Genomic DNA, 13,249 nt, shown 5'->3' with positions numbered 1-13,249 from the left:
AAGGGTTTGTTTTGTTTTGGAAAAAATGGGCCAGTGCCTAGCTGCCAGTAGAGTAGTAAGGAGTCATCCACGCATTCACATATATGTAAGAAAATAATAAAAGAATAAATGCCACAGAAACCGTGTTGTCCCACTCAAGTATTTATTGTTTGCTTTTATTTTTTAACAGAAAACAGAGCATACTTTTTGTGGCTCCAGTGTGTGAAATATTTTCATATCCTCTAAAATAGTAATAAAGCAGCATAACTGGTTGTGGCAGAGAAATATAAATAACTAAGCTAACTTCACTTGACACATGGACCTATAGTTAGATAATTTCTATATACCTTATCTTTCTTGCAGCCAGAGAAAACAAAGTGGCTTGTTTAATACAACATGCTTATGGTTCATGCAGATTATTTTGGAAAAAAAGTCACAATGAAACTAATTACATTTAAAAATTATCAATTAGCAAGGGGCCAACATAAAAATTAAATTAACATAGTTCAATTTAATTTCTCTAGCTGTAAGTAGTAGATGACTGTTACTTCACAATGTAATGTTTAACAGATCTGCCCATGAGAAAACTCTTCAAATCTTTGGAAACTAAACATGTAGAGATATCTTCAAAGTTTGAGTACCATTTCATATCACTACTTTGCCATTTTTCATTATTTTTATAGAATTTAAGTAGGCAATGTTAAAACAAAAATCCTCTTATTTCAGTTTTAAAGCCACCACCTCTATGTCTTGTTACAGGAACAAATTTTTAAGAAATCCTTATACACACACATAGCCAATTACATCTTTCAGGAGGTAAAAAAAAGGGAGTTGGAAACTAAGTTTTACATAGTTAGCTCAAATTTATTTCTACTTTCTAAGTGTGCATTTAACAAAGTGAAAGACTGTGCTTTTCTCAAAAGACTGCTCACAGACAAAAATAACAGACTACTTGACAATGTGTGTATGTTACAAAAGCTCTTGCAGTGTCACAGGAGTTTATGCCATAATGCTGTGAAACTCAATCTAAAATGAAGTAACAGCCTCAGGAGATCTTGTTCTAATATAATATAGCAAACTGTGGCTTTGCCCAAGTTGGGAAAGGAAACAATAGTTTAAGAATTTAGTCGTCTACAAAAAAGTCTGCTGTATGAGAAGTGCTGGCTTACGTACAGATGCTAGGGTGAACAGACAGAGTTCCTACTGGAGGTAACCCATGGAATAATTAGAACTGTATGATCAGCTGTGAGAAGTCTATGAAGAGCTTGTCTGCCAAACAGACTCAGAGAAACTGTTGGCACAGACTTGTGTCTTTGTGAGCCGTTAGCTGAAGTCCTGATGCTAAAGGTGGCAGTTCAAGGAACAAAATGGACTTGAACAAACACCATGAGGGTACCTTGTCTGGGACAATGAAGAGCTGAGTGTATTTATGTGAATGTTCATCACCCTGCTCAAATTGATACTTAAACTACAATGTGTGGAGTGTGTCAACAGAAGATGGAAATCCAAATACTAGACCTACTGATAGTGCATCACGGTAACCTGACACTAGCACACAAAACTGTGTGCCTTTGTACTATATGGAGTATTTTTTTTTTTTTTTAGTAAATCACCCACATGTTTATATTAGTTACAAAAAATACAAAATATAATTTCATTATCGAGATGTTCTGTGCAATTCATGAAAACATTACAGATATATTTTATCTTGTATCTACAGTATACATGCAGTTAACTAAAATATTAAAAGCACTGCTCAGAACATTATTTATTCCACAGGTCCCAAATCTTTCTTGATGGAGTCCAATGTTTTAACTCTTTTGATCTTTTTTAAGGCTCCTTCACAAACAGATGGCTTTCCAAGAGCAAGGTCTGTACCAGACAGTGGCCCTCCAATTAATTGAGAAGGTGTACTTTCTACAGTTACTAAGCGACCAGATCCGATCTGAAAAACAAAATAGATGCATTGTTTGACATTCATGTTAGTATTTAAAAAGAGATAAGACTTAAACCACGAACTGGTCTTTTGAAAATATTATTCAGTTGGTGGAGATGCATGCTAAGGTTTCCTAGGTCCACTCAAACTATCCTTTATACTAAATTCACAAATTGTTCCCATCAATACAAAGAAAAAGAGTGTTTTTTTGTACCTTTCTGTACTCTGCTTTTCTGCTTTCATGTCTGACTTATGAATAGAGGAAAAGAAAATCGAGCCTTTATTACAATAGAAGTTTGCTGTGCAGTGTTATTTGGATTTATACATAATATCAGCCACAGTTTTTGTCCTCAGATTTTTGCTATATGCTAATACTTTAAAAAAAAAAAAAAAAGGCAAAGAAAGAAAGAAAAAGAAAAAAAAGAGAACAGAATCTGTTTCTCTCTGAATGCAATTGCCTGTAACTACTGCTCCATGAAAACTCCAAGACTGAAAGAGATATATTTTCCAGTTTTGTTACTACTCTTTATACTGAATAGGTTCAGGTCTTTGAATAAAAATTCTTGAGTGACAGCTCTATCTTCTAACCATGACCTACTGAAACAAACAATGCCACTCTCTGAGTGCATGGGGCTCACATTTCGATTACTTAACCTTGACCGGTTTTCAACAAGCATCTTAGCTTCATTTTCATCTCCCACTATTTAAGATGTTTGGCAGAGAGAAATAAAGAAGATTGTTCCATTAAAAAAAAAAAAAAAAAAAAAAAAGCTAGCAATATCTGGCATTTGCAATACTTCTAAGCAATGCAGTCAAGGAATTTTATCTGATGTTGTTGGTGCATTCATTTTCCTAAAACTCTCCTCTGTCAAAATGGACTAACCTCTTCCTTGTTTTTATCTACAGTCGTTGAAATACTGAATTATATTATAGAATTGTGAAGATATTTTCTGGTAAATCCTCTTCCTCCAAAGAAGTGAATAATTCTGTCTTGAGGCTCAAGTCTTTAAAATAAAATCTAACAATTTATTACTCTCTGTTAAAAATTTTGGGTATTCATGTTTATATCTAGAATTTTCAGATATTTTCAGCAAAATATTGCTGGTTAACAGTCATTTTGCTATATGCATGTAACTAGAAAATTTTTCCAGACCACTTCATCTTGCATTCACACATATGCCCCTCTGTATCTTTCAAAAGTGTAGGGGAGGATGAAATCCTAGTTCTGTACTCAAAGACCATCCCTTTGCTTAGTGGTAAGCTTATCCTGGCTTCATCACATCACGCACGAAGTGCCTCTTTGCTTTTACAGGATGCAGCCACCTTACCCATCCTTACTTATCCATGCAATAAAGCCCAGGATAATAGTCTCTTTCCTTTGTTTGAAAACAGCAGCTCATGTTTTTTCCTCCTTGCTTCTCCTTACAAGTGTAACTCCCTGTAAGCAATCAAGAAGCAACCCCTCTCCCTTAGCTGTGCTACTTACACAGCCAGCTTACTCAGCTAGCTCAAACGCAGGTCCTGACTAGAACGGAGATTCTGCCATGTCTTACCCCAGCTTGTCAGAACTCGACATCCAGACATGCGGATATACCTTTGTAAGATCTTAACAATGGCTTGTGTCATCTCACATTTCAGTTAACTGATAGGGATGCAAAAAAAAAATATTTTCTGAAGATATAACAGGTGAATTATCTGCAGAGTCAGAGAAACCTTTACTGACATACTAGGGATTGCACGAATTTACCTAACAAAAAAGGAAAAAGATTTTGACCTCAAAGTTTTCATAGAAGGCTGTCCCATTAGAAGTCCACATCAAGTAACATAGGGACCATCTTGCCCACAGTTTTTCTGAGACATTTTCAGATCTGAATCTCATTCTGACCTGTCTGAAGATGTGTCAGAGGGGGAGGTGGTGGTTTGCAGGACATGCCTGGAGCTTATCAACATAAATGTTACTGAAGAAAAAATAAGCAGCAGCACAAATACAAACAGAATAGACCCCAAGCCACTTGCACATTAATGAAAATAAAACAGTGTTATTAACTATTGTTAAGTTATTGTTATTAACTTACTGTTGTGCTGAGGCCTTTAATATCAGTAGAATGAACTGCTCCATTCTGAGTCTTCAATTTAGATCTGGAAGCCTCTATTGACTTTTCCTGTAGCCTTTTTGCTTTCTAAAGGTTGTTAGAAAAAAGGTAAAATTGTTTTAATCGGAATGACGAGTATCATTTGCAACTGTTAGAAAATATACAAATGACAAAATAAATGAAGTAACAATTCTATTGTCCCTTAATTAGAAGTACTCTCTGGTTTGTCACTCTCTTGTACTGGGGACCTGAAAGCAGAATGAAGGGACGTGGTTTCACAAGTGCCAGAAGGGAGTAATCCTAAAACTTGTGGGCTATATTCTTTCTAATGCAGCCCAATATGCTGTCAGCCTTCATTACCACAAGAGCACACTGTTGCCTCGTGTTCAGTTTGTCATCTCCCAGGATCCCCATAGTCAGTATGTATTTACACAGCTAGCCAGTCCCCAGGCTGTACCCCAGGATCCATGAAAGCCTTAGTATGTTCCAGATGAAAGATATCACATTTTCTTTTCCTGAATGCCCTGAGGTTTTGATCAGCCCACCCGTAGGACTTGTCAAAGTCTTTCTGAATGGAGACCCTACCTCCCAGCATATGGATTGTTCCCTCCAGCTCGGTGTCATGTATGGACATGATGAGGATACACACTTATCCAATATCCAAGTCATTATTGAAAATTTCATAGCTTCACTGCCCTATATATACATATTTACCTAATCACAAATGCATAAGCCACGTTGAACCCCAATTTGTGACCATAATCAGAAAAGCAGAAGTATCACAGTTTGCATAGCTTTGCCCATAAGGCTTGTGGTTCTTTCTTCTGTATTTGTGTGAACATAAAATTTACTATAGCTTCTACTTGAATAACCTCATAATTCACTAAGAAATGTGTTTGGAATTTCCCAGTTATTATAACTACATTGTGAATGAAAATTTTGCTCCTCCACTCAGATTTTTTAATTATTATTATTTATTTATTTATTTTTTTACCTTCAATGCCTCATAGTTTGATGTCCGAGTCAAGAAATTTTCCCAAGATTTGTTTACCATTTCTTTCTGCTTATGGACAGCTTGGATCTGTGATATAAATGAGATTAACAAAATGCAAGATGGAATTGGTACTGGTGACAAAAGTACATGTACAATAATGCAAGACAATCCCTACAAAACACTAGCATGAGCTTTTAGAAAACTAGACTGACTACCTTTACTTCTCAGAAGGTAGGAGAGGATGAGACAGCCAAAATCTCTAATGCTTGCCTTATAATCAAAGCTGGACAATGTTTATACCTGCTTACTTTTAGCATGCTGGGAAGCACAAAGCCCTGCTTTCCGAAGTAATGAAGCTTTGTGAATATTCAGCCAAGGGAGTTTATAACAGAGGCTTACACTTCAGTTTAAGAAGTGGATATATTTACAATAGGTACTTCAAATTGTTACCTGCTACAGATTATACAGGTGCAACTCCTATAGTAACATAATTATCATTTCATATTATACCATAGCTGATGCATCACTGATGACACTACTTCATTTTTTCATATTACTTTCTAAATAGCAACAAAATTATACAAACTAAGAGAACTGAGGTTAACCAAAATTAATTTTAAAACATCTTAAACAACGTACCTGTTTTGGATTTTGAACATTATACGATAAGAAAATCTTCATGTAACTTGACAAAAACTTTCCACTGACTTCACTTGCACAAACATACCTTTGTATACGTTTTTTCCTCCTCTCGGATTTCTTGGCGATGTTGACTTTCAAGCACTTCAGTCTGGAGAGCAGCAACCGATCTTCCAATATTTTCTGACACCTCTGAAATAACTTTCAAGGCTTCCTCATCTGAAGCAACAGGCCTGAATTCTTCTTTTAGCTCTGTACACACTTCACTCCAGACTTCTCCAACCTGCATGAAACACAAATACACACACACTGATATTTATGTCTTCTTTCAGTTCCATTCACTCAAAATGTAACAAGTAATATTTTTTTCTGTTTATTGTTGTTTCACTTCCCAGAATTGTTATGCAAATTAGACTTCAGTAATGCTATGCCAAATTCATTCATGACAATCTACCCTAAACTCTTCCCACACCCAAGTTTCTCTCCACAGAAGAGTAACAGGACTGCTGCTAACTGCAGAAACTGAGGAAATACAAATACAAGACATCACATTACAAGAGTGAAAAGTTGTGCCTTACTGTCTTTTCACTCAAATTGCGTGAATTATCAGAACAAACTATAAAATGAGACAAAAGGAACCTGGAATTACCAATTAAAGGTCGACTCTTACTAGATCCTGAACACTTCAAGCTTTCACAGACTGCATTCCTAAGCCAAAAACTGGCATAAACTGAAGCATCTTTTGAGCAGGATGTTCACTACAAAACTTTGTATCCTGTTCTTGTTTCCTATAGGAACAACATTGTAACAATTTAAGTTTTGACAACATGGATGAATATTGAGTGTGGGCACAAGGATGGAAAAGCACAGAAAAAGAAAAAAAAAAACAAAACACAAAACTACCTTTTATCAGAATGTGTATTTAATGTCATCTTTAATAGCAGAAAAACACCCAACCCATACATAATCTGTCTCTGATGCACAAAGAGGCAGTCTCGCTCTCCAGCCCTTCCTCACTTCCTTACACCTATCCTGGCCCATTCCTTTTTCTGGAGCTGGCAGTTAAAACTATTTTTTCCTGAGTTATTTTTAACTGGCATTGGTTTCTGGTCTGGTTTACAATCATCTGTAGAAGTACAAAATAAGAGTCTGGGGAGTGCTGGAATGATGCAGGTAGGATAGTTTCCTTTGATGCTAAATACAGGCTTACACTTTCTAGGAAAGTGATAGTTACTGAAGAGTTATTTTTTTGTTGTATCCTGTAAGTTAATTTGCCATTCTTGCAAACACAGATAGAGTAGCAATATTTTCTTCCACAATACTTACTTTAAAGTCAACATACCGTCGTATGATAGCAAGCGTGACAAAATCCTTAGCAGATAAGCCAGGCAAATCTTCAAAACCTAAAGGAGTATTAATCATCTCGGTGTTAACAGCATGATCAATCTATCTTAAAATATCAGTCTAAAAAAAGACACCATCTTATTTATCACATGAGCATATACAAAATCTGCATCATATGTACATCAGTCACTCTTCCAATCCTGATCAGGCTTTAAGCAATTAAAAAAAAAATCTCCATAATAAATTCACTCTACACTAACTCTTTACTTTTAAATGGCTTCAGTGATCTCCCAGTTGTTTGTAAAGCCAGGATAGTACTGCATTTGCTATAGTTTTGTGGTGAGGGTTTGATCTTCCATTAAAGCAGACAGTTGAGTCTACAGGTCACAGTTTCTAAAGAAACATTTTGTCACAGAGTTTGCTTTAGCTGTGAAGTAGCCAACAGAAGAATTGTATTACAAAATCTCCAATACTTTGTTTCTAAACTGGATAATGAACATAATCTCCATCTCATAGACTTAACCCTTGAGCATAATGAGTCCCTCTTTAAAAAATATTTTTACAATACATGTAAAAGAATATGGAAGAGAAGTATGGTTGCTAGGACTATGCCTCATTTTTTTTGCATACTGAATGTTAATTATACATTTAAAAAAAAAAAAAAAAAAAAACAAAAAAACCAACTATTTCTATATACTCTATCAAACTTATTTCTAAATTTCATCATACCATCTGTGTGGTAACAGGGAATGCAGCACCTATTTACTGGAGTACAATTACATCATGTTTTGAAGGTAAGAAATGCCATAAATAAAGACCAATTAACACTGGATTTCTGATCACAGCATTACAGGCTGTTATGAAGTATAAATACACCAAGACAAAGGTAGTGGGAAAAGACCATAAAAATCTTCCCATTTTTATTATTCACTTCCATGTCATTTCCCTACTTTAGAGGAGACATTACAATGTATATAAATCACAAGAAGTATGTATGAGTATAGAAGAAAGCTGGAACAAAATCTCATGCCTTTTAGCTTTAATAAAGAATTCAGCTGTGATCCAGGATTAACATAAATAATGCTAATAAAAAAAATAAAAAATAAGAACCTAGGTTAAAATGGAGAAACAATGGGCTATAGTTTATTAGGCTGAAGATGTTTTCAGATTCATTGGTTCTCTAGGATAGCCAGACAACTGGTTAAAGAACTCTCTGAACTATTACCAATTTTATATTATATATTATCTACCCATGGAGGACAGGCTTGAAAACAACAAACATAATACCTATTTTTAAAAAGAGAAAAGGGGAAGCCAGAGAATAGTGGGCAAATTCAGTTCCTGAAAAATGACTGAGACAAATACTTAAAAAGATAATATTTATGTAGCTAAATGGTAACAATGAAAACATTGCTATACAACATGAAGTAGTAAAAACAAACCATGTCATTCAGCCTAGTTCTCTACAGCCAAGTGAGAAGTCTCATGGATGTGGAAAAACATATCTTATCTTAACTTCAGTTTAGGTTTTTAGGCAAGGGTGTAATGAGTATTCACATTCTGTGTACAAACAACATACAATTAGGAAGGACTGCAGCATATCATAAGCAAAGATTAGAATGCAAATTAATCTTGCCAATTTGAAAAATTACTTGAAAACATAGAATGTAGTTCATTAAGGACAAACATAAATTTCTAAATGTAGGAAGTCATCTGTACAAATCCAGGATGGTAGATGACTGGAGGCTGTGCAAGATCACAAATCAAATGAACAAATGCCATTGTGACAAGAGCAATTGTTTTATTAATGTCTGAATGGTAATTTACAAAACAAGTACAGTAATACAGTTCTATTCGGCTGTGAGGCTTCTGCTGAAGTACTGTGTTCAGTTCTGGGACACAACAGATCAAGAAGAATGTGAAACAATTGAAAAAAATTCAAGAAAAAAACAATGAGAATAATCAGAGACTATTCTAGGAAATGAGCGCTCTGAGCAGTATTTCTAAATCTAGGGAAAAGAAAAGAAACATAACATGTTAAAATATGTGAAGTCTATGCATTGGAAAACAAATTACAGAAAGTTTCAACATTTTAGATTTGATTCTAGGAAAACTCTCCCCAATGGGCATTGGTGAAGTCTTGAAAACCCCACCAAGAGAGGCTTTTAAGACCAGGATGAGCAAGCATCTATTAATAACAGAGCATTGATGATGTACCTCAAAGTTCCTTTCATCTTTATTTGTGTATGTTTTAGATAGAGACTTGACTGACTGCCAATGAATACATTCAGTTTAATGACAAATATGACACTGACAAGGCAATTCATTTGTCTTACCTAGCTTGCACAATAATAAATAAAGTTTTGCCCGTATGTTTTCTGAAATTTCCACAATGGCAAAGGTGGGAGAGTTGGCAGGCATGGGGATGACCTCTTGCTGTTTCTGGAAGCTGCCAACAATAGGTCTCTTCACATCTAATAATTTCAAAACACAAAACAAAAGCAGAAGAGCAAAGAGGCAGCATGTTCCCAAAGCTATTAAACTTACAGGAAATGCTATCTTTGTAATGAACCTTCGGCATGCAGCTATTGACATGTTCTTTTCTGTGATGCCTCCTTCAAAAGAGAGCAGTTCCATCTTACTTTATGGACACTATGGAAACCATTTCAATAGTTTGGCCAGGAGTTTGAACGTAATTTGGGCTAGGAAATATTACTTATAATGACTAAAGACCTGTGATATCACAGCACCTTCCTTGTTTATTTTTACAGTATATAACAAAACAATGTAATTTGTGAAACAAATTAAATAGCTTAGTTGTCCAGCATTAGAAAAGCAGTTCAGGTTACTAGTAATGGTTTAGTTTCCCCAGCTAATAGAGAAAATGCCATCTAGTGGCCAGACTCCAACAAAATACATAGAAAGTATTTTGGCTTTGGTGAGAACTGCAGCATAAACCTATAAATACTGTAATTTTCTTTCATTAGGATTCTGGTTACAAAAATAAATATATTTAATTTACTGTATTCAGTGAAACTGCTCATAGTTTTATATGTATCATAAAACTTACCAGCAATCCTTCCGTACCGATCACGTTTGACTCCCAGGTCCAACTCCTCCTGTCTCCATAACTGTATTAGAAGGTTAGCTGCTGTTTGATCTTTCTCCCCTCGCCAGGTACTGATGTGAAAAGTGGTTCTGGGATTGTCGCAAAATTCAACCAGGATTCCAAGAATTATATTGCACAGGTTTTTTTGCTTTAACTCGGTGAATAGAAAAGGAAAAACATTTTAACCTGTTCACAGCACGGTATTAGTCTACCTTCCAATAAAAAAAATACAGAGAAATCCTATATGTGATCAAGTAATTAGAAGCTTTTCATTACAGATGTTTCCCAAAATAAATAAATAAATAAATAAAGATATATACATTTTAAATCTTTCAAGTTTCTGGAATCTTGCCATACAAAGTTCCATAAATTAAAGAACATGAGGGGAATGTGTGTAGGATCATGTAAGAACCATGTATCTGTGTGTAGAACTACATAATAAGCGCCTCCAGGCTCATAGGAAGGAGAATTAAAGCTTCAGGACAAGGTACTGCTAATAATATTTATTTTTATAAGAAACAGATTTAGAAGGCAGTGGCACAGAGTGTCTGTTCTATTCTGTGGTCAGATCTTTCAGCAGCAAATGAGAGTAGGAAAGGGTCTGTAGCTTTGAATTGCAAGGGCATTGGAGGCTGGCAAGAATGAGGAGGGAATGAAACCAGCAATGCACATGCTCATCTCGTGAAATTCTTGAGGTGAAATGCTTGGGCCATACGTATACCTAAATCCCACAGAAATAGCTATACATAACCTGCATGTACAAAGTGACTTTAAATATCAAAACTTTTAAAACCTTAAAGTGTATACTAACTCTGCTCTTACTAACTTTGATATGAAGAACCGAGGTGCTTTTCTAAACAGACATGTCAGTCTCCTTGTAAAAAAGAGTAAATTTAAGACTTTCTGCCAACTGCTTATTTTCAAAAAAGATACATGGAAGATCTCTCCAATCATTTCCGTGCAGATATGGCATGTGGATTACGTTCCTTTCTCATACACTGTACTTCTTGTTAGTATTATAATAGTCTTTGTACATACCATTAAAAATTCAATTTTCCAAGTTGTTTTAGTACTCTTATTTTGTTGCAACAATAAAAATACCTACTGCCAGCAAATCCAGAAGAATAAAAATGCCCTGTTGTTCAAGAAAATAATCTTCTCCAATGTAACAGCCAACGACACAGGACCTTAAATAGAAACAATTTCAACGTGTGGAAACACTTTTATGTTTTAGAACATTCTTAAAACATCTCATTTATTTTACTGAATTGCATAAAGATATTTAGTATGCAATAAACTTCATGCCTTCAGGGAGCAGAAAAATGATTTTCATATGCCTGCACTTGTGCATTTACAAATTCCATTTTCATTTGCACTGTATCACTAAGTATAACCTACTTGGCCACACTTTCTCCTCTTGTAGTGGCACACCTTCTTTGTAGCAGCCCAAGAAATTTGGCAGGTTAAGTACAACATGGATTAGAATACCAATCTGAACTAAAACTCATTCCATAAAAGATGCTGACATTTAGCTAGATCATATTGCTGGTCTGGCTCATTGCAGGGCTGTGTGAATATTTCTGCCAGCAGAATCAAGGGGGTGGGACAAGTAAGAATTTCTTTTCACAAAAGTTTGCTTCTCCCACCTTAAAATGATCACAAAACCAGCACTAATGATGCTATTGCTTCCTTATTTCCTCATTTCATGATCATCAATGCAGAAACAAGAGGGTTTACCTGCATCACTAAGCCCAGTCTTTTCTCCCAGACAGCAATTATTTAGTTTTCTATATATTTATCAACCTGCCTTAAAACAAATTAATTTTTGTTTATCCTATTTGAGTACTAAACTATAATTTCTCTGATACCAATCTTTTAAAAAAATTCTAGACCAAAGTTGCCTGTTTAGGAACACTTTTTATGACTGCACATTTTTAAGCTAATATTGGTCTATTCTCATCTTGCTTTTACTCCTCTGAAAGTATTTACAGACTCTAAAAATACACCTCTCTTTTAGGAAACTGCATTGAGGTGTCAGGAGGTCACATCCTGAGCAGGGAGTTCTACTGCTGTGTAGGGAATTAGGTTGTCATACTAAGCCCCTGTATAGGGAATGTATGCAAAATATTCCATTTATTCTGTACTATTTTTTAATTAGTCAAACTATGATTTTTACAGTTTCTAAATATAAGGCCTATATGTGCAGAGAAAGGCTGTAGTACTGTAGGCCTAAAATATGTAAGCTACCATTTTTAAGAGTAACTGCTGCTAAAATAGTTCACTAACCACAAGCAGTCGAGTGCATTGAAAAGGAGACGATTGTGGCCTAATCCACTACATAACTTCTTTGGATCCATCTGAATGAATGGGATAAGTATATCCACTCCTTCATAGCTGAAGAGCTCCTGGTGAAAATTATTATTATTATTGTTAAAAATATCATATTAAAACAACATTTTCATTAAACTATATGTATTAAATAGCTACATGTACATATAAGAAAATCTAATTTAAAATCTAAATTTAAATTATTTATATTGTAATAAATTTGGCCCACTTGTTATAGCAGGATATATTCCTTATGATATAGATAACAGAAAGAAATTTTTAGTTCTTCCTCACCGATAACCCCATTCTTCAACATGTTTTCATATTTTCATTTTAAAAATTACATAAAATAGCAATTAAATAGGTGAGGTATTCACTAATGGATTTCTGAGTGATTTTGCATTTTAACTGTCACTATCACAGAAACCAGTTAACAGCCCTGACTTGCTAGCAAGGAATTACAAGTGCCATCTGTGTTTGAATTAAATAAATAAATAAATAAAAACACAGTACTGTTTGAATGAAAATGTACCATGTTTTGTTATTTTCTGCACAGTATGAGGTAGAAGGATACAAACCTTTCTGTGGGCATCATTTTCACAGAGAGCAGACAAAATAAATAATGTATCAGCTTGGATTTCCAGTAGAATGGCATCATCTCTTTCTTTAGATTTGTTTGCTGCATACTTTAGGATATCTGTAAATTAATACATTTTATACGTGTGAATGTTCTATTATGCAAGTCAGAATTCTATTATAGATGCTGATCTAAAAAAAAAAATTAAAAATCAAATTTATACCAGGAGACTCTAACAGAAATCTACTTA

The 13,249-nt window shown here is 34.8% G+C and overlaps 1 protein-coding gene across 1 annotated transcript in view; it reads right to left on the bottom strand.

The window, feature by feature from the left end:
- Positions 1-989: 989 nt before the first annotated feature.
- CFAP69 (cilia and flagella associated protein 69) overlaps positions 990-13,249 on the bottom strand; it is a gene marked incomplete at its 5' end in the record, with an annotated part of 28,218 nt that continues 15,958 nt past the window's right edge. The window contains 10 exons of the mRNA XM_082752440.1: positions 990-1,924; positions 3,991-4,095; positions 5,003-5,089; positions 5,730-5,924; positions 6,968-7,044; positions 9,322-9,459; positions 10,056-10,248; positions 11,200-11,281; positions 12,381-12,499; positions 13,001-13,119. Coding sequence (XP_082608566.1) covers positions 1,748-1,924; positions 3,991-4,095; positions 5,003-5,089; positions 5,730-5,924; positions 6,968-7,044; positions 9,322-9,459; positions 10,056-10,248; positions 11,200-11,281; positions 12,381-12,499; positions 13,001-13,119 — 1,292 coding nt within the window. The 3' untranslated portion in view covers positions 990-1,747. The remainder of the gene's footprint in view (positions 1,925-3,990; positions 4,096-5,002; positions 5,090-5,729; positions 5,925-6,967; positions 7,045-9,321; positions 9,460-10,055; positions 10,249-11,199; positions 11,282-12,380; positions 12,500-13,000; positions 13,120-13,249) is intronic.

Source organism: Aythya marila (assembly GCF_965140915.1).
Source record: "Aythya marila genome assembly, chromosome: 2".
NCBI classification, from domain to species: Eukaryota; Metazoa; Chordata; class Aves; order Anseriformes; family Anatidae; genus Aythya; species Aythya marila.
This window is presented reverse-complemented; position numbering and strand designations above follow the sequence as displayed.